Source organism: Camellia sinensis, chromosome 14 (genome assembly GCF_055761805.1).
Source record: "Camellia sinensis isolate YWXY chromosome 14, ASM5576180v1, whole genome shotgun sequence".
NCBI lineage: Eukaryota > Viridiplantae > Streptophyta > Magnoliopsida > Ericales > Theaceae > Camellia > Camellia sinensis.
In genome coordinates this window covers 32,870,577-32,892,938 of record NC_138974.1, presented here as the reverse complement: position 1 = coordinate 32,892,938, position 22,362 = coordinate 32,870,577, and the positions used below count along the sequence as shown (strand labels likewise).

The 22,362-nt window shown below is 38.9% G+C and overlaps 1 protein-coding gene and 1 long non-coding RNA gene across 2 annotated transcripts; one reads left to right on the top strand and one right to left on the bottom strand.

Moving 5' to 3' along the window:
* Nucleotides 1-13,293: 13,293 nt before the first annotated feature.
* Nucleotides 13,294-17,104, top strand: FAP1 (Chalcone-flavanone isomerase family protein). Its single transcript, XM_028231309.2, has 4 exons — nt 13,294-13,738; nt 15,149-15,401; nt 15,913-16,004; nt 16,768-17,104. The coding sequence occupies exons 1-4, from the start codon at nt 13,345-13,347 to the stop codon at nt 16,905-16,907; spliced, it is 879 nt and encodes a 292-aa protein (XP_028087110.2). The 5' UTR covers nt 13,294-13,344; the 3' UTR covers nt 16,908-17,104.
* LOC145806638 (uncharacterized) lies at nt 13,350-15,149 on the bottom strand. Its single transcript, XR_014349957.1, has 2 exons — nt 14,935-15,149; nt 13,350-14,343 (listed from the first exon to the last, which is right to left on the bottom strand). It is a non-coding gene; the product is annotated as an uncharacterized LOC145806638 (long non-coding RNA).
* Nucleotides 17,105-22,362: the final 5,258 nt, after the last annotated feature.

Sequence of the window (22,362 nt, the reverse complement as noted above, 5' to 3'; positions counted from 1 at the left end):
CCTTAGATCAGACTCTACGCGCCCTCACGTGCCACTTTTGTCGCTGGTGCGTCCCTTGCTTCCGCCTCCGCTATCTCACGCGCCCTACGTCGCTTACATCAACCTTACGTTAGCCCTAGCCGCCATAGACTTGCGCCGCTTGAGCCGCTTCAGCCCTTACGCCTGACTGCTAACGTCTTGTTGACATCAGCTCTTTGTAGGCACCCCATTTTTGACCGTCCTCAAGACTTGGACGTCACCGTTTGAACACTCGGTGATTATCCATGTTTGTGTTCGTCTTGAGTTCCCGAAAGTCTTGGCTGCGCGCCTCGCCTCAGGATCTCTCGACCTGACTATTCCGTGTTTGACTTTGGCACCAAACACTTGTGTTTTTTTTGCCTTGAAGGGAGGAGAATGGCTTGTTGGCCATCCTCACATTCCACCGGCCTTCCCCTAGCATCACCGGCTGTTTAGGGGTGCCACCGGCCATGGTTTCTTAAAATCAATGGCCGGTCGGCAGAATATTGTGCCGACCGGCACTTTATTTTGCCGGTGACATCTTTTGCTGGCCGGTGTGACTCCTTTGTACCCTTGAGGCATGGTGCATGCCAGCTGTGCCAGTTGGAATGCACTATCACTCCTCCCCGTGCAGTTTTTGGCTGGTGTGAGCCTTTGAACCCCATTTCCTTCTAAAAGCTTGAACCCTTTGGCCAAGCTTCTTGGGGAAGCTTGGCCAGCTGTTTTAGCTTCTCCAAGAAGCCAAGACTCCTTTGCACCTTTTGCCCCTTTCATTTAGCTTCCTTAAGAAGCTTAAGTCTTGGCCCTTTGCCTATTATAAGCAATGATCCTCTCCCTTTGTTAGAGGTTAGAGCTTTTGAACCAAAAAACCAGAGCTTTTATATCTATACATCTGATATATCATCCTCTCTCTCTATATCTCCCTCTCTCTCACCCTTAAGGTGTGTTTGGAAGCCCAAAAGTGCATTTTGACCTTACTTTTGCACTAAAACACACACCATTACACCTTGCTCCGAGATTGAGAGGCATTGAGGGTTGTTTGTTGAGGTTTTGGATAGATTTTGATCACTAGAGAGTGGCTGGATCACCTGTTCTTCAAGGCTTCTTCAAGGGTGAGACACTTGCTTTAGTTTTCCCAATTTTGCACTAGTTTTCTACCTGTCTTGCATGCTGATTTAGGCTTTGTGTTTAACATGAAAAAGTCTTGTATTTTTGTGCTTAACATCTTTCATTAAGGGTGTTTTGGCATTGGGGGTCAAACTCCTCCCCTTAGGCCTATTTTGGCCTATTTTGGTGCCCTTTTCTTTAAGCTTTGTTTACTTTGTTGTGTTGGTCTTCTCACCACTGAAATCTAGTGATTTTCAGTGGTGATGGAGTGGTATTGAAATCTTGTAAAGGGGAGGGACACCCCTCTCCCATTTGTCCTTCTTTTACTCTTGTTTTGGCTTAAAAGGGGAACATGCATGCTTGATCATTTTTGGCCCCATTTCAGAAGTTTTTTGGGTGTTTTGGGTCATATTATATCTCTGTCCAATGGTGGTTTGTTGGCCCTTAGCATGAATTTTATACTTGCTTTGTAATTCTCCATCTTGCCTAGAAGTGTGCTATGTGTTTAGCCTAGCATATCCTCTTGTTTTAGCTTTGCTTTGTGAAGTATTTGGCCATGTTTTGTCATGCTTAAAGTCTGTTGGCCACTAATTTTGTCATGTTTGGCATGCTTGATATAGTTGCTTTGCATTTTGGCTTGTAAGCCTTGGTTGTGTGGGTCATCAACATGCTTAGCATAAGCTTGTTATCATCATTCGGCATCATTATAGATCATATTTCAGTCCCTAATCCATGCTTGTATGTTTGTCTTCATCATCTCTTTCATGCTTTGAAGGGTTGTCCTTTTATGCCTTGGAAATGGTCATTGTGCATGCCCATGTGTTTAGATATTAGGCTGCCATATCAGTGGGTTTCGAGGGCCCCTTTTGCATCATAGAACTCTGTTTTGTATTGAAAAATTCATGCCATGTTTGCTTGGGATAAGTATTGAGTGATGCTCCCTTTTGGTGGCTTTGAATGCCCTTGTTTTGGACTCATTCCTTGGCATGTTTTGACAATGATCTTTGCATGCTTTAGTCTTGTTTTGGAGTCCCTTGGGACTGTTTTAGGTCATTTTGGTCCTTTAAGGTTTGGTTGACATAGCTTTGGTTTGACCCCCTTTATTGGCTTCAAGTAGTGGTCATTATTGCATGCCTTACTTGCATGATTTGTTCGATTTTGGCATCATCTTCTATTCATTTTCAGAGCCTAGCATGTTGGTTTAATGCCCTTTTATATCGCCTTTAAGTATGCTTAGAGTTGTCCCCTTTCATGCTTAGGTGATGGACCTTGATGTGTGCATGCTTGCATGCATCATTTGTGCTCTTGTACATCATTTTGGCCACTGTTTATGGCGAGGTCGAGGTCTGCCATTTATGGTTTAAGTCCACCATTGCATGCTTATCATATGCTTGTTGCTTATTTGGTTCATTACATGTTGCCCCATGCTAGCCTTATGGCATATTGGTCCATGTTTACATCATATTTGCATCTCATATGATTAGCACTTTGCATACTTAACATGATGGATTGCATCACATTTGACATATTTTGCATCTTAGTATCATGTTACATTTTGAGCCATGTTTGTATAACATGTATAGCATTGCTTGGTTTGGGGTGTCAAACCAAGTGTGAGGGGTGAGGGGTGTTTGTACTTCAAGTGACAAAACACATCTCAACCCTCGGTCACCGGGGCCCTTGACTTTGGCATGATAGGGTCTTGGTCCTCATTTGTGTATTGCATGCATTTTTACATTGAATTGCAACCTTGGCTCCTTAGGCTATCATGCATCAAATGCACAATTGATAGCCCGAGGGTCAAGGGTCATACTCCCTTGAGTCCGTTACATGATTGGGAGGATAGCCATGCATACACTTGCTTGAAATTCCATGCCATACACTGTCTGTCCTTGTTACTGTCAAAAACCAGATTCTGCAGGAACTTTCTGCCGACCGGCAGTGTTCAATGCCGATCGGCAATCCTTCCTGGGCCGATAGCTTCCTCAGCAGCCGATGGATATTTCCAATGGCCGGTGGACATTTCCTTCAGCTGACGGTGTTCCACGGCTTTCAGGAGACCTGTCCCAGAACTTTGGCAATTTTCAGAGAAACAGGGCAGTGTAAACAGAGGCGGCAGTGGTATAGTACGGACTTTCCGGGCGAGACGGGTTCGAGGATGCATCATTCGCGCATCCCGAGGCAGGGGCTGTGGCCACCTTTCTTTTTGCATTTATTCTGTTAATTAATTAGAAATTTTGTAATAATTAATGTGTTTATTATTCAGACTGTAATATTTATTCGGGTCTTCCGAGTGAGGGCAATTGTATAATAAGTGTGCGTGAGTGTGTGTATGTCTTCCAACCCCACGTCTTTCTTCCCTTTTATTTACCCGCTTATGATGGTAGACTAGGGCATGTTTAAATTAGCATACCTTATGCTATGCATGCGTGCATTCATACATTTGTCTTGCATGCACCGGGCTCGGCACATCATTCTAACTGCATTTGTATTCCAATTCCAAATTGAATACGTGTTAGTTGTAGCATTTCACATGTCATTGTAGATTAGCCGAGCCTATCTTAGTTGCATTTTGCATGTGTTGCATTAGCCATCTTAACATGAACTAGGATCACGCATGTGATTACTAACTGGTTTCTGTTTTGGCTTGGAGTACTAGGTAAGCATTTATGCTTTAGCATACCACATGTGTGTGAGTGTTGCCATGATAGTATGATTACCATGTGGCTAGATGCTTATGTGATAAACTGTTTGGATGCCTGTGGGTGAAGGTTGGATTGTCTGAGTTGGAAAAACTCGTTGAAATCCGTATTTTAGCCTACTTGCGAGTAGCAAATTCCAAAGTGTTTTTCGAGACAAACGGATATGCAATGCTTATTTCCAAATTAGGCAATCTAGTCTATACTTGTGTGCTGTGCGCATAACATAGTAATTCTAGGCTAATAAATGGAATAAGAACACATAACGTTTTCAAAAACGGATATCATGGTTAGTAGAGGCCGATCTTCGGATCGGGCAAGAGGGGGTACTCATAGCTGACCTTCCCCGATCATACCCAAGTTCCCGAGCCGAGGCAACTTTGGTGATGACGGACACGTGGCCTCTGGCACCGAGTCAGGGTTTCCTAAATTCCCCCAAAATAAAATATTTAGGTGGCGACTCTGTATCTGACAAAGCAATCCATGTTTGGCACTTCTTTTCAAAAATCTGTTTCTCAAAACGATTTGCCGGATTTGGACTCTTTGTTTCAAGATTAAGAACCGTGACACAAATCGAGTCCGAACTGTAGCAGTGAGGCCCACGCGGGCGCGCCTACACCCTTGTCACGTTAGACTCACGCCGCTCAGCCACACTGTTTTTGGCCTGCTCCGTTTTTTTTTTTTTTTGGCTTAACCCACGTTGCTGCTAACGTCAACCCTCAACCGGTTCAACTTCTTCAACAGGCCGGTTCAATCTAGTTTTTGGGCTTTTGGGTCAGTTCAGATCGGCTCCCTACTGATTTCGACCCTCTAAATTCACTAGTACCCTCGGTTTTTCCAGATTCTGCATCTATAGTGTCGTTCTTACTTCATGGATCGCTCGGACTCTTCTCACCACCCTATTTCAGTTGTTCTCGATGGGTCCAATTATGTCTTATAGGCACAAGCCATGTCTAGCTTCCTCAAAGGCAAGAAACTTTAGCGTATTATCACTGGGGATGTGCGCAAACCCACCCTAGAGACCGCTGAATCTGCTTTGCAGACCGCTTGGAGGATTGGGACAGTAAGAACTATCAGATCATCACTTGGCTTCAGAATACATCTGCTACACCTATCAGCCTTCAGTTTGGTCGATTCCAACTTAACTCTGTTTCCACTTCTGCAAAAAAACATCTGGGATTTTTTGAAAGACCGATATCAAACTACTAGTCTTACTCACCAATATCAGCTTCAGAGTTATCTTCATCGTATGAGCCAAAAGCCAACTCAGACTATTAATGATTCCTCTCCCAAATTTATTCTTTTTGGGTTCAGCTCGCTCTCTCTAAACCTCCATGGCCCTATACTGAGGATGTTTCCCTGTTTACTACTTATTGCGACCAGCAACGATTGGTTTAGTTGCTTATGGCTCTAACTCCCTATTTTGAGCCGGTACACGCATTTCTCCTTCATCGCACTCCCTTACCCACTCTTGAGTAAGCTATTTTCGAACTACTATCAGAGGACACTAGGCTTGGTACTCTTCATCCACACCTTGTGGACTCTGTTCTTGTTACTTCCCAAACTCAGAGTTCTCCTTCATAACAGCGGTCCACTGGTTACAATTACTGTCAAAACTGAGGTCTTTCATTTACTCATCTTCTGGTTCATTGTCCAGTTCGAATTTACCAGTTTTACAACAAGACTGGTCCTGGTCATCTACAGCAAGATTACTTCCACAATCTGGCACGAGCCTCTCCTGGTTTATCCTCTCGCAATGGTCCTCCCACTGGGAGTTTTTCAAGAGGCAACTCTCAACGTTCTGGGAATCAGTTTAAGTCTATACATGTTCATCGCACTACTACTACTGCCTCAAAGAATTTACCTTCTTCTGTGCCTATAGACCCTTCTACTCCAGTCTTTTCTCAAACCGATGTCGAAGCCATGTTCCAACAATTTCTCTCTACTTCCGGTACTCCTCCCTCTACTGCTTTGTTTGTCACCTCAGGTAACATTTCCTGGTACTTTGACTTAGCTTGTTATAATCACATGACCTCCAACCCTATTATTTTTACTCTCTCTTTTCTAATCCTCATGTTCCTTCTATTTATACTGCTGACAGGTCTCTTTTGTCTGTAAGCCATACTGGTTCTGTTTCCACCTCTCACGTATCTTTATCCCATGTATATCTTATGCCTACTCTTACCTTAAATCTTATCTCCATTGGTCAATTGTGTGAGCATAGTCTAATTGTTACCCTTTCCCATACTAGTTGTTTGGTGCAGGACCCTCAGACGGGACGGACTCTTGGGATCCACCGTAAACATGGACGTCTCTATGAACTCATTCACCTTCATGTTCAGGTTTCTTCTCAACTCGTTGCTCCTACTACTGCTCCTCTTTTATCTCCTTTTTAGTTTTGGCACTATTGTTTAGGACATCTTTCTGTTGGTCAGTTAAAGTCTTTAATTTCTATTGATCAGTTAGGTCCTATCAGTTCTGATACTTTAGATTGTTTATCATGTCAACTTACCAAACAACCTGTTTTATCGTTTAATAAAAGTGACTCTATTTCTCTTACACCTTTTGATCTCACCTATTATGATATTTGGGGCTCCTCCCCTATTCCTACTATGGGAGGCGCACACTATTTTGTTGTTTCTATAGATGATTTTTCCCCGTTTAACATGGTTGTTTCTTATGAAAAATCGCTCTGAGCTCAAACAACTTTATTACAATTTTGCTAAAATGGTCCAAACCCAATTTTCTAAAATTATTAAGATTTTTTGCTCCGACAATGCCATGGAATATAAGGATTTTGATTTTCTTCATTTTCTTCAAAGTTATGGTACTCAGCCTCATCATTCCTGTCCAGGCATGTCTCAACAAAATGGACATGCTGAACGGAAACATAGGCATATACTCAACACTACTCGAGCTCTCCTTCTCTCTTCCTCTTGTCCAGAAATTTTTTGGGGCGAAGCCATTCTCACTGCTGCTTATACTATCACTTGTATCCCTGCGTTTGTTATTCATAATCACACTCTCTATAAGCGTTTACATGACACTCATCCCCCTTACACCACTCTTAGGGTCTTGGTTCTGCATATTATATTTTTCTCTAACCTCCTGAACACAACAAACTTGAACCTTGTTCACATCTTTGTTGCTTCTTGGGGTATGGTATTGAACATAAAAGAGCATTGCTGTTGGGATCCTATCTCCCAGCGCCTCTGTATCTCTCGTCATGTGATTTTTTGGGAACACAAAGGGTCTGTTTGGTAACGTTTACGTTTTTAGTTTATATTTACAAAAATTTTATAAACTGATTTTTGTTTATTTTTCGAAAAATATAAACTACAAACACGTTTGGTAATTGAAAAAATATTTAAAAAAAATTAAAAATATAAAAAAAGAGTGAGAAATGGCAAGTGGTGGCAAGTGACGGCGAAAGACGGTGGTGGAAAGTGGTAACGGTGGGTGGTGGCGGGTGGGTGAGTGGGTGACGGTGGCGGGTGGTAGCGAGTGGGTGGTGGTGGTGGGTGGGTGGCGAATAACGGGTGGTGGTGGGTGGGTGGTGGTGGGTAGGTGGGTGACGGTGGCAAGTGGTGGGTGGTAGCGAGTGAGTGGTGGTGGTGGAGGGTGGTGGGTGGTGGTGGCAGGTGGGTGGCGGATGGCGGGTGGTGGTGGGTGGGTGACGGTGGCGAGTAAGTGGCGGGTGGTAGTGGGTAGGCGGCGGATGGCGGGTGGTGGTTAGCGGATGGCGGGTGGTGGTGGGTGGTAGCAGGTGGTGGTGGTGGTGGTGGGTGGGTAGCGGGTGATGGTGGTGGTGGTGGTGGCGGGTGGTGGGTGGTGGTGGCGGGTGGGTGGCTGGTGGTGGTGGGTGGTGGGTGGTGGCAAGTGGCTGGTGAATGGTGGTGGTGGTGGCAAGTAGGTGGCGGGCGGTGGATGGTAGTGACGAGTGGTGGGTAGTGGCGGGTGGATGGCAGGTGGGTGGTGGTGGTGGTGGCGAGGGGTGAGTGGTGGTGGCGAGTGAGTGGCAAGTGAGTGGTGGCTGGTGGCTGGTGGTGGCGGAAGACGGTGGTAGAAAATGGTGGCGGGTGGTGGCTAGTGTTGGGTGGTAAAAAAAAAAAACTCAAAACTCAAAACGGAAACACATTTTTTGTGTTTTCATTTTTTGGCTAAATTTATAAACTGAGACCATTGATTTATAAATCAAAAATTTTACCAAACAAGTTTTTATTTGAGTTTTTTAAATTTTTGTAAATATAAACAGAAAACTGAAAACTTAAGTGTTACCAAACGGTACCAAAATGTTTTCCTCCCTCTTCCAATTCTGCTTATTCACTCCCTCACCCTCTCTATTTTTTACTAACCCTTCCACAGATCTGTTTTCTAATGAGACTGATACAGGGCCCCTTCCTGCACCTTTAGAGACATCTTTGCCTACTGGTCTTTCCCATGAGTTGCTCATTCTGATGGTCTTGCTCTCGCTCCCTCGAGATCCTCACCTCCTATTGAGTTTCTCTCATGCCCTCTAGCTCCTCTACCCTCCGTTCGACCACGTTGGGTAACACAACCTTCTACTTGTCTTCGTGATTATATTGTTGGTTCCACTGCTTTTTCTACTCATGAACCTAATTCCTATCGTGAGGTTTGTTCTAATCCTCTTTAGCAGCATACCATGACTGCTGAATTGCAAGGTTTAGACAAAACTCATACTTGGAACGTTGTTGATCTTTCTCCTGGCAAGACTGTCATTGGCTGCAAATGGGTGTACAAAATCAAGACACACTTTGATGGCTCTATTGAGAGGTACAAAGCCCGCCTTGTTGTTAAAGGCTTCAACTAGGAATATGGTATTGATTATAAGGAGACCTTTGCTCATGTTGCCCGTCTCATCTCTATTCGCAACTTGATTGTTATTGTTGCCACTCGTCAATGGGACCTTTATCAAATGGACTCAAAAAATGCATTCCTTAATGGTGATCTTCTAGAGGAGGTCTACATGCAACCTCCCCCTAGGTCTACTTATCCGTCTCATACGATATGCAAACTTCAATGTATATTATATGGTCTTAAGCAAGCCCTGCGAGCTTGGTTTGCCAAGTTTAGATCTATTATTCATGATTGTGGTTTCATCTCCAGTTCTTATGATACTGTTCTTTTTTAGAGGAAAACTACTCAAGGGACCACCATAGTTTTACTTTATGTGGATAACATGATTATCACTGATGATGATGTGAATGGTATTCTTTGCCTCAAACAGTTTCTTAGCCATCATTTCGAGATGAAAGACATTAGTCCTCTCAGCTATTTCTTGGGTCTTGAAATCTCTCATGATTCCACGGGTTCGTTTCTCTCTCAAGCTAAGTATACCTCCGATCTTCTCGCTCGTGCTGGTCCTACAGATTGCAAGACTGCCTCCACTCCACTAGAGACTCAGAGTCATCTTACTTCTCTTGATGGCACTCTACTCTCTGATGCTATTTTGTATCGTCAGCTGGTTAGAAACCTTGTCTATCTCACTGTTACTCATCCTGACATTACCGATGCTGTCCATATTATCAGTCAGTATATGTCGGCTCCTCGTACACCTCATTATGATGCTTTAGTTTGTATCATTCACTATCTCAAATGCACATTGTTTCGTGGTTTTCATTATTCCACCCACTCCTCTATTTAACTTCATGCATTCTCCGATGCTGATTGGGCTGGAGATCCTACTAACTGCTGCTCTACCACAGGTTTCTGCTTCTTCTTAAGTAATTCTCTTATTTCTTGGCACAGCAAAAAACAATCTCTTACTGCTTGTTCAAGTATAAAAGCCGAATACCGTGCTCTTGCTGATACTACTCAAGAGATTCTCTGGCTTCGTTGGCTTCTTACTGACATGGAAGTTACCCGTTCTGGTGCTACTGACCTCTATTATGACAATCAGAGTGCTATTCAAATTGTTCACAATGATATTTTTCATGATCGTACCAAACATATTGAGATTGACTACCATTTTATTCGTCAACATGTCACTCATGGTACTTTTTATCTCCATCCGATCTCTTCTGCTGATCAACCTACTGATATCTTCACCAAAGCTTATCCTCATGGCCGCTTCATTGAACCTGTTTCCAAACTCAAGTTGGTTGATGTTTATCCTCTTTGAGTTTGAGGGGATTGTTAATACATATATATAGATAGATAGATATGTACGTAGATAGATATGTTTAGATATATATATATATATATATAGCTATGTGTAGCTGTATCCTAGGCTTAATTATAGCCTTAGTTTAGGACTTCCTTATTTTGTCTTCTTTTTCCTATATAAATGAGACCATGTACATTGGTTTCATAGAATATATTTTACAGACTCTCTCTCTCTCTCTCAACTTGTTTAACAATAATAACGAATTCTCTCAAATTAAATAATTACAAAAATACCATTTTTCATCAAAATTAACAACATGGCGTAAACTACACATTACCTCCGTAGGGTTAGACCAAAAAACACACTAGGTCCCTAAAATTTGATTTATGACAATAAATCATTTTTGAGTTAGTATCAAACTAAAAAAAATAAACACACTCTATCCGTATTATATATTTCTTTTATCCCCTTATTTTTTCTCTCACTTATCTTGCCTTCACTAACACTTCTAAAGTCTACCTATTAATGCCAGCACCAATACCATCACCATCACCATCACCATCACCACGTTTCATCTAATCTGATTACTCGTTCATAAAAATAATAAAAAACAAAACAAAATAAAACAAAACAAAACAAAATATCACCACACTCCATCACTGCCTGTGACATATACCCCAAACCATCGTATCATCGCCAATAGTTGATTGCGAGGCTTTTTTTTGTGTTTTGATTAATAGAAAATGAAAAAGACTAATCCAAATAAAAATTAAAACTATTAACAAGTTGATAAACCCAATCTAAAAAGGAACTTAAATGCCAGCTTGGGCTAAGCTACCTGGACCCTAATCGGACCCACCAAGCTCCACCTCCCAAAATCAAGCCCACGTTCCACGTACATGTCACTTGACGCAACCCCCACAATATATATTTATGGAGAAATTACACTTTGCCCGTTTAAATTTTATAATTTTTTTCACTTTCATTTATTTTTTTTCTTTCTTTCTTTCTTATTTTGACCTTAAACATTTGTAGCTTTTTTTCAATTTATTTTCAAAACTAACTTCCATTCAATTTTGAATATAAAATGTCATGTTGATAGCCATGTGACACTACTAAACAAAATAGATATATTACATTTTGGCCCTTTTAATTTTCACATTTACTTACTTTGGCCTTTAAATTTTTTTTCTTCTCATTTTAGCTTTTAGTGTTCAAATTTACTCCTAAACTTCCACGGCTCCTTCAGTCTTCTCCTTACCTCAACCTTCACCACCTCTCTACCTCTATCCCTTTCATTCATCGTCTTACCCTATACCATGACCGTCACTTGTATGTATTCAGACACCTTTTTATGTGGCTGAGTTTTTATGATTTTTTTTTTTTAAAAAAAATAATAGTTTGGTAGCAAAATGAAAAATAAAAGTTAATTATTCTCACATTATTTTCTTTTCTCAAGGTATAATTATTTTTTAAAATTTTAAAAACATAGTTTTTAATATTTATTTTTGTCAAACTTTTTTTCTAATTACAAAAAATTAAAATAAAAAAACCAGTTTTCAAAACTCAACCAAATTTTAAAATAATTTATTTTTATGCAACATAGTTACCAAAGCGGCATTTTATCATTAAAAATTAGAAGACATTTTGTTTTGAGAGTAAATTAAAAAAAAATACAAATATAAATGATCAAGGTAGGATGGAAAAATACTTTTAAAGCCAATGTAACAAATTTGTGAAACCTAAAGGATGCAAAAGGCAAGTTATCTATTTTTATATCACATGACTACCAATGTATTTTTCATTTAAAATTGGACAAAAAATTATTGGGTGAAACTCCAGTAAATCTCAAATTAATAACTTATGGACTATTTAGTCCTGCATCTTTTCATTTAAACCAAAAAGTCCTGAGATTATTGTAATCTCACATTTGGCCTTCACCTTCCGTGTTTTTATGTTTTAATTTGAGGGCAATGTTAGTATTGTGTATTGTTGAATTTACTTTTGTGGCCATGGAGCGCACTATAGGGCTTTTTAGTTTTTCCTCGTCTTTGATTGAAGCTTTCAGACTGTATAAGGAAACAATGGTAATGATCATTTCCACATTTGAACATTGCTATGCGTTCTTATTGAAACCCTAAATGTGGGTTTTGAATCTTCGAATATAAACAGCACGAATTTCACATTGGCGTTTCAGAAGGAACCCTAAATCGGGAGGAAATCAACATGCTTACAGCAAGAAGTGGCATCGTTGACTGGGACGGACCAAAACGTTGCTTTATCTGCTTCATTACCCCCATTAACATCGCCGTCGTACACAAACACTGCAAATTACGTCGGTGATTCAATCATCCCCGGAGTTGCTGACGTTGATGATGTTGATGATGTCGTTGATGTTGCTAATGTTGATGATGTTATTGATGTCGCTGATGAAGGCCAAATGTTGATGATGTTGATGATATTATTGATGTCCCTGATGAAGGCCAAATGTTGATGATGTTGATATTGATGATGTCACTAGCAAATTCGCATCCATCGGAGTATTTCTAGCGAGCAATGGAAGATTGAGGGAGAGTATGGACAAGTGAGAGATCTTTCTTCCCCTCTTCAAATGGCTCGAACACTACACCCGTAAGAGGCCGATTGTCCGAGCCCTTGGAAGCATAAACCACAAACCCATATCCGATCTTGGCTTTCGAAGAAACCCCCAAAATAGAGGACCCAAATGGACTCAGATTGTTCCCATGAGGGTTCAAGAGAGAGAAAGCCGAAGCGGTTTGGAGAAGCATAATGGAGTTTGTATAGAGGAAAAGAGAGAGAAAAAGAGAAACAACGAGGTTTGTAGAGAGAGAAAAAGAGGTTGAGGAAGAACAGGGAAAAATGAGAGGGTTTATGAGTATCAGAACAAACGAGGTAGGAAAGTGAAGCTACAATCAAAACTGATGAACTCTTTTTAAGAATCTTACATGAGTGTACATCATAAAACATGATTCCTGAAAGCTTTCATGCAAACCAAACACCAAACTGGGACTATTGTTTTGTGATGTCCCAAAATAAAACATCATAAACCAAACGCTAAATTGGTAATGGTGAAACCACTTTTAGAACACAATATGGGCAAAAATGTAAATTTCATATATAATATATCAAAAATATATATCATACCAAAAATAGAAAGGACTAAATGGTTTAAGAAAAACACTCAGAGCTAATAGAGAAATATTTACCAAAATGAGATTTATGAGTAATTTTTCTAAAATTATTTGGAGTAAATTAAAAAAAAAATTAAACTCAAAAATAATATTTTAAAAATCCAAAAAAAAAAAATCAAAAAAATCAAAAAAACTTACCCATATCTTTTTATACTCTCGCAATCAAGTCCGCAATTGTGACTTCACCAAGGAAGACAATACAATGGTATCTCTGCGCTACCCTTTCTTGTTTTCTCAGTCCCCAAAGCCCCCCATCAACGGCCGACCCAATGTTCACTCTCGCTCCTTCTCCGCCTCCTCCGTCGCGTGCTCCGTCGCCGCCGCCTCCGCCGCCGCTGGCGCCGCCTATGCCATCTCCCAAAACCCCGCTAACCCATTTCTCCAAAATGCTCTGAATTTCTTGGTCTCAAATTTCTGCAATTACTCCTCTCCCTCCTGGGGCTCTCTCTCTCTAGCACCTGATCCATCTCCAATCACTGATCCAAGGACCGGCGTCTCGTTTCCTTCCGTTCTCGGAGATTCTCGGCGGCTTCTCGGAATTGGGTTGCGAAAAAAGAGTGTGCTGGGCTTGAAAAAAATCGACGTCTACGCATTCGGTACCTCATTTCGTTCTTTAGCTTCTATATTTAGTTATACTATGATCTCCAATTTCAATTTCTAACACATTCCTCGAAAAACTAGGTATCACCTATTACTGTAATTCATTTATGTACCTATGAAATTCAGTCTGGTTTTTACTTGCCTCTATAGTTTCATGAATTTCTTTAATTGAAGGGGAAATTTTAAGTTCAAATATTGTTGGAACAGTATCAATTGATGGTAGCTTGTTGCTAAATGGGTCCATTACACTTTAAATAGAATTCATCACACTAACCAATCATGGGGTTACTCATTAAGTGTGTTTTTTTTACACACCTCGGCAAAGTATGTGAACAAAATCAGACACTCAATTATTGGTGATTGATTGATGCTATGAAGATGTGAACCCGCCGAAATATCAATTAACTTGTTTTGTTTTATTTTTTTAAATGACATCCATTGACATAATTATGGGAAAATTTTCTTTGTTGTACACATTGCATTGGATTTATGTTTTGCTAAACCTTTGGTGATCACATTTTTGTTGGTTCAATCATTCTATTTGTGGGCTTCACAATGCCCAAAACTCATCCTACACAATTTTAAGTCTCATCATAAGACACTCAGGCCCCGTTTGTTTCCAGAGATGGAATGGAGGGGATTGATAGTGAGGGGATTAATAGTGAGGGGATTGTTAGTGAGGGTCGTTTGTTTTCAGAGATAGAATGGAGGGGATTGATAGTGAGGGGATTAATAATGAGGGGATTGTTAGTGAGGGGATTGATAGTGAGGGGATTAGTAGTGAGGGGATTGATAGTGAGGGGATTAGTAGTGAGGAATTGTTAAATTATTTTTATATAAAATAATAAAACAAATAAAAAAATATAAAAAATTAAAAATTATATTTTAAAAACAATTTCCAATATATAAAAAATAAAAAAAATAAAAAAATTTCTAATCCCCTCACTATTTTTCTAATACCATCTCTACCTCCTCACTATGAATCCTCTCCCCAAGGGTATTAGTAATACCAAGGTATTAGTAATACCCTCCCTATCTCTCAAAACAAACAAGGTATTAGTAATACCAAGGTATTAGTTAGTCCCAAGGTATTAATAGTCCCAAGGCTATCTCTCAAAACAAACACCCCATATACTAATCCCAAGGTACTAGTAATCCTAATCCCCTTGCTATAACCCAAAACAAACGGGGCCTCATCTTCTATGTTACACATTGTTTGCCATATTTTATTGTAAATAATTTAGATTGTGCACAATGATCGTACTTAAATATTTTGTATCCTTCATGTTAATTCTAGTATTACGTGTATGTGCCGTTTTGTTTTCTCAATTGCTGTTCTTGTAGTAATAAAACATACATTGACATCACTCTTTGAAATTTCCTTTATGATGGAAGTAATTCTACAGGTGTTTATGCTGATGATGGTGATATAAAGAAAGTTCTGGGTGAGAAATATGGAAATATTTCTGTTTCTGAACTGAAGGAGAAGAACAAGGAGTTATTTGATGATCTGATGGAAAGTGATATTTGCATGACTGTCAGACTTCAAATTGTTTATGGAAGATTAAGCATTCGTTCTGTACGCAGTGCTTTTGAAGAGTCTGTTGGAACCCGACTACAAAAGTTTGGTGGCGCAGATAACAAAGAATTGCTTCAAAGGTAAATCATTCTTTTGCCAACATACACTATCATATGGCTGATATGGTCTTTTGAAGGACATCGCACTATTGAAATATAAGAAGTTTTGAATTTGTAAAGTTCTGCATGTTGGAATGTTTTTTATGTTTTTATTTATTTATTTATTTTTCCTTGGTCCTTTATGTTTATTGTGATATACCCTTAGATTGCTTCAATTCACTTCGACAGTTGTTTGTAACACACAAAATATTGCCCTTCCTTCATCTCTTTGTATATAACTTGTTTTTGCTTTTGCTTGCATTTCATCCTTCTCTGCCTTGTCACTAATATCTCGAGGTTTTTTTTTTTCCTTTCAATTATATTTTTGAATTATATCATGTTGGTTTTAAAGTTTCTGTTGGAAGGTCTTCTAATAGAATCTTGTTGATTTATGTGACTGAGAACAATAAAAAAATCAGTCAGTTTTAATGGAAAAAAATTCATTATGTAGCATGTTTATTTATTGTTTTCACCTTACAGTCATTTTCTACAGGTTCACTTCCCAGTTTAAAGATGAATACAAGATTCCTCGAGGATCGATCATAGATCTCTCAAGGGAACAGGGCAATGTGATTCGCACGACAAGTACGAAAATTTATGTTCAAAATGTTTTTCTGGTTTTTAAATAATATATTATAGATGCAATAGACATACTCAATGATTTCATCAAGCAAAAATTGTTTATTACTGCTTCCAAATTGATGACTCCTCTGAAACTAAAATTAGTGGAAACTATATCTAATCATTTCTTGTTTAAATTTATCTTGTGTTGCTTGTAGAAATTGTAGGCAATGAAACGTTTTACTTTTCATGTCATTTGATTGTAGCTCATCATGTAAAATGACCATCTTCAAGTTGCCAATGAAAGGAAAGGTAGAGCATTAAGGTCATTGAAATTTTGGAATGATAATGCATGCACAGGAAAATACACAAAGCACAGACATGTTTGTGAAACTTTTAACCAAGCCTATAAACATGAATGCTAGAATGTATGTGATCCTAAGCAGATGTGGCAACAGAGGAGTTTCATAGCGACCTTAAGGAGCTCGGCTTTGAATAATGTGCACCAAATCAAATTCTACTGTGGGACTCCACTGCACACTAAGGCTTCGTGGATGAAGCTTTGTACCTTCAATTCGAGTGAATACTGAAAGAGTCAATTGTATGACACTGTTATAAGCGTAATATAATGGACCTCAGTGAAACAGATTTTGGCATTACCTGATCATTTCAATTAATTATTTTTCCTTGACTGAAAAAACAATGAAAAATCATCCTATATACTGATCGTTTTATGTACAGGAATATCTTGCACCTCGATTAATATTATTTTTATTTAATTGTGTAGTTGATGGAAATGAGGTAGGAAGCATCCAGAGCAAACTTCTGTGCCGGTCAATTTTAGATCTGTATATCGGTGATGATCCATTTGATCGACAAGCTAAAGAAGACATTAGGCAAAACTTGGCTTCTCTCGTTCAAAAGTAGATTTCTGGTTTTGAAAATCTACGGAAAAGCATGTGAAAAATTTTACCTGGCCATTTAGATTGTACTTTTAAATGGCATTATATATTCATCCGCGTGCGTTATGTGCAACCCTCCTAGAGTTTTATTTTCCGGATATGTGAGTTATGTGACTGTTCTAACATACGTTATGTTGAAGATTTTCTCAAAAATGCTCTCTCATTCATATGTATTTATTTGCTTTCTTGTTTTGATATAAGGGAATTACACTAACAGTCGTTATTGTTTAGGACTTGTGTCACTTTGATCTCTGACTTTTTAATTGTGACACGTTTAATTTTGAATTTTGAATCTTGTTTTAAATAAGAATAATTGAAAATACCATTGTTCAATTTCAAGGGCAAAGTCATTAATTTGATAAAATATAAACTAATTTAACAAAAATGAATGTTAAAAAAATATTTTTAAATTTTTAAAAATTATTTCTACGTATCAAAGATAAAATTATGTAAAATTGATAATTTTTTTACACATTTATTTTTTTTTTACCAAATTAATTTTTATTATTTGTTTGGATGATGATCATATAATGGGTGGTTGTTAGGCTTTTAATGTGTAATCGATTTATTTAATATATAAAATATTTTTAGTTTTAAATTTTTTGATTTAATGGATTGGTTTAATACTGATATCAAAGTTGTTGTCATATTTAACTTTTGAAAAAATAGAAACTAATTTAATGAAAATGAAAACAACCACTCATTATATGATCATCATCCAAATATATAATACAAATTAATTTGGTAGAAAAATAAATAAATAGATGTGTAAAAGATTTATCAATTTTACATAATTTTATCATTGGTAGGTAAAAATAATTTTAAAAATTTTAAAAATATTTTTTGACATTTATTTTTATCAAATTAGTTTATATTTTATTAAATTGACGATTTTATCCTTGAAATTGAGTAATGGTATATTCAATAATTCCTATTTGAAACAAAAATTAAAATTCAAGATCAAATATGTTACAATTAAAAAGTTAAGAATCAAAATAACACAAGCTCTCGGGAGGTTTAGTGTAATTCCCCCTTTGATATATATACTTCAAAGTTTGTCAATTGAATCCTTATGCAGGAGTCTCAGAATGCCTCTCTGAGATTGAGATACAGTTTGCTTTAAAGAAACAGTCTCGCTGGCTGACCATTTCCTATGATTTTGGATCGGCCCAATAGCTCACCCCAGTGTGGCAGTGCTCATATAAGATCATAGTACCATAATCAAATTTTTATAGCAAAAATTATGCATCAAATAACGCCTGGATAAAATTAGGGTGGCAAATCAGTCGAGCTGAATCGAATCGAATTTTAGTATCTTTTGATTTGTTTATTAAAATTTTAACAAGTTTGAGTTCGAGTTAAATAAAAATTTAATGAATCGAGTTCAAGTCAAGTTAAATTAGGTTTGACTTGAGCTCGAGTTTGTTCACGAACATTAACAAATCAAAAAATTTATAAATTTATATTTGCGCATGAGACTAAAGTTATAATTAAAACTTTGATTATGTAATTATATAGACAATATATATATAAATATATATTAAAAAAGTCAATATTTTACCAAAATAATAATATCTACCACTACAATTATATAAAGTACTATCTATAGTTAACTATTATTTATATTTATATTTTTTAAATATATAACTAACATATTTATCTTATTTTTTATACATATTTTTACATTATTTTATATATAAATAATAAATGTTAAACGAGCCGAGTTTTAATATGTTCGGACTTGTTTATTAAAAATTTAACGAGTTCGAGTTTGAGCTCAAATGCAAAAACAAAATAAAAAATAAAATAAAATAAAATTAATGAACTGAGTTCGAACGAGCTCTTATCAAGGTGAGCTTGAACTTGTTCACAAACAATTCTGTTCATTTGCAACCCTAAATATAATATGTGAAAGGAAGAACATATATTTATTATACCAATGTGGTAATTGTTGGAAAAAAAAAAAATTTTGGTGACTTTAATTAAATATTAAAGTGGGCCCCAACCATCCACTGTGTTGGGTTTGCAATGAGATCTTTACACCACAAAAAGAATAGCCAAAAATTATTGAGAATCGAATGAAAAATTACCTCATGAAGATAGTTTTATGAAAGAGATAGTGGGATTAGTGTGTATAATATGTTTGTAACTTGCAATATTGCAGAGGTCAATGATGCATTAGTGACCAACCATAAAGGCAGGTTAATGGTGCATTAGTGACCAACCATAAAGGCTAGAGGCTCTTCCTCTCTCTCCTATACATGTATAAAATGAGACCCTCCTGTCTAGTCTCAACACAGAAATTTTTGTTTCCATTTTACAAGTCAATTTGTCAAAAAGTTACTACAGTAAGAGAGTGCTGCCACGGTTTTTGTTCGCTAAGCTAGATAGAGAGTGCTTCTGCCATAGCTAGTTTTTGACCGTCGTATCCTAGGAGACAGATGCTGGAATTCCTCAAGCATTTAACCCGTGAGGCGGCAAAAATCTGTTTTAAGGAAACTGCTACCATGCAGGCTTCGGTTTGCTTTCTTTATTTTCCTTATTTTAATCTATTGGGTATTTCTATTGTAATTTAGTTGTAATTCTTAGAATGCGCTCTTGGTATATAATTTTGATTTATTCGTGAATTTATTTATTTAATTTTACAATTTTGACAACAAGCTTAAAACAGATTTTTATATTTTCCCATGAAAGTGGCCAAATAGATTTGCATGATAGATGTACCCAGTTTAATCATAATTAATATTTATGTTTGCTGCTGTGTTATTGTCAGTGTGTTTCAATTTCTTTCAATTCATATATTTGATGTGCCAAACACATTCTTGATTGTACATGTTGCCATGTTATTCTTGCTTGAAAGTCAAATTTAGTCTACTACATAAGTTGATGTACCCACGGTTTGTATTGAAAATAAATAGAAAATATTTTTATGTACCTACTGTGGGGATATATTTTCTGAGTACCAACGCGTGGCCAAGGTGACGCCGACGTGTCAGCCGAGGTGCTACGTGTCCTGGTCATGACGCCGAGGTGATCTCGGCTAGGCCGAGGTTGTCTCCAAAGATATCGGAATCCGGGATAAGCATATAAGAGACAAGAGTCCTAGAATGAGAAAGGGACTCAATCTGGATAAGGATAAAGCTCTTAGGGGGTTTATCTTTATCTATTGAAGAGTCCAGGATAAGCACTGAGCTAAAGTCTATTGAAGCAAGGCTTCTATTGGGACTAGGCTTGAGTTAACTATAAAAAAGAGGCACCCCCATGGGTTTAAGGTACGCAATTTATATTCAGAACAGTGAGTTAAACTCTACTGATTATCTTTGAGAGATATTTGATTACTGACTTAATCATCAAAGTGCCCCCGGGTGGACGAACCACCACTGGAATCTCTTCTTTCTGTTGCAGGTCGTTCGGGCTTATCCTACAACAGAAATACCCAATAGGAAATGCATCTATTGGGTATTTCGGGCTTATCTTTCTGTTGTAGGCGGCAGAAATTCACTCACACAATTTGGCGTCGTCTGTGGGAACTTAAGGAGAATAGATGGCCAACAACGATGGGCAGAAAGAGAAGATTGGGGATAACATTCCTATTGGGAGTGGGGGACCTGTAGATCTTGATGTTGAAGAGGACAACTGCAATAGAGACCAGAATCACGGAGGAAAGGACGTCGGCCAGGAGGGCGACGTACCAAAGAAAACGAACCAAAGTGGTTACTACAACGAAGATGACCTCCAAGTATGGAAAGAAAGATGCCTGCGGAGAGACAACGAAGTGAAGACCATGGCAAACAAATTGGTGGACCTACAAACAATGGTCAATTTCATGATGAAAAACAACGTCATGCAGCCACCATTCTCGCTGCAGGACACGCCGATTCTAGCGGCCAATGCCCAGAAGGGAGGGCAGAAAACAATCCCTGTAGCCCCCCAGCACGCTAGAAGCGAAAGACACTCTCACCGGCCTTCAAGGGAGGTCGGGCAAGGGGAGCCAAGAGGGGAAGAGTCTCGAAGGACACATTGCATCAAGGAGGCAGACCCCAGAGAACATCGACATGTTCAAAGGAAAGAGTTGTGCTTCGATGCGACCAATAGAGAAAGATCAAAAAGGGCTCACAACAAAGCTGAAAAACAATGCACCTAAGAGACTAAAATCAGGGGATAGCCGAGCTCCTGGGCAGACCAAAGAGGATTTGAGAGATTACCTTAAGAGGAAGCAAGAGCATGCCGAGGTAACTTCAACAGTTAAGCCGAGAACGCCATTCTCGGTAGAGTTAGACAAAGTTGAAGCCCCAAAAAGATTCAGTATGTCGAGGTTCCAGATATACGAGGGTAAGTCGGACCCCAACTTTCACGTCGGATTATACCTAAACTCAATGGCACTATACACTGGGAACGAGCCGTTGCTCTGCAAGGTGTTCCCCTCATCCTTCGGGGAGATTGCATCGAACTAGTTTCACAAATTGCCGAGAGGAAGTGTGAAGACCTGGGAGAGCCTGGCCGAGATGTTCGTGGCCAGGTACGTGACAAACAAACTGCAGCCATTAAGGGTGGACGCCCTAATGGCCCTAAGAATCAGTGAGGATAAAGGCCTTAGGGCCTACGCAAAAAGGTATTATGAGGTGTTCAACCGAATACCCGAATACAACCAAGAGGTGGCAGTCGTGTCTTTCAAGAACGGCCTAAAAGATGATTGTGCACTATGAAAGTCATTGACAAAGACATTGCCAAAAAGTATAGAGGAGCTTATGGCCAGAATTGAGAAATACGCCAGAGTCGAGGAAGATACGCCAGGGACAAAAGCGACAAAGCAGGAGAAAGCAAACAGCTCGCCGAAGCGAGGCCGAGGTAACAATGGATCCTACAAGCAAGAGTTAGGGCTGAGAACTGCACAGGCAGTCACAACTGTATTTCAAATCCTAATCCACAAAGTCTTGGATAAAATCTGAACCCAACCCTATTTCAGAACACCAGCTAGGGTACCAGGAGAGTTTATGGGAAGAAGCCTTGGCAAGCATTGTGCTTACCATAATGAAAATGGGCACCTAACTCAGGGTTGTAGAGCCCTGAAGTCACACCTAGAAGACCTGGTAAGGCAAGGCCATTTGAGGGACCTTGTAGATGAAGCCAGGACAAGAGAAGAGCAAGCAAGACTTCCTCAGGCACCAGCAACTCCACCTCCCCCAGCACAGCAACCGCAAGCAGGCGGACCTTGGGTAGTCAATGTAATTCATTCGAAGGTCAACGAAAATACGGAGGGAGACCTAGAAGGTAAAACACCTGCAGCATGTGTACCAGGTCTGGTAGAAAAGACCTCGGGCCGAGGAGTGCCAGGGACCAGTGGTATCCTTCACTTAAGCCGACATTGAGATGGTACAACATTTGCATAACGATGCCTTGGTAGTATCCCTCCAGGTTAG

What these genes read in the sequence shown, in the direction of transcription:
- FAP1 (XM_028231309.2), top strand. Translation starts at nt 13,345, where the DNA reads ATGGTATCTCTGCGCTACCCTTTCTTGTTTTCTCAGTCCCCAAAGCCC. An exon ending in AACAAAGAATTGCTTCAAAG is followed by an intron (nt 15,402 to 15,912) that starts GTAAATCATTCT and finishes CATTTTCTACAG; the next exon opens with GTTCACTTCCCAGTTTAAAG. An exon ending in CAATGTGATTCGCACGACAA is followed by an intron (nt 16,005 to 16,767) that starts GTACGAAAATTT and finishes TTAATTGTGTAG; the next exon opens with TTGATGGAAATGAGGTAGGA.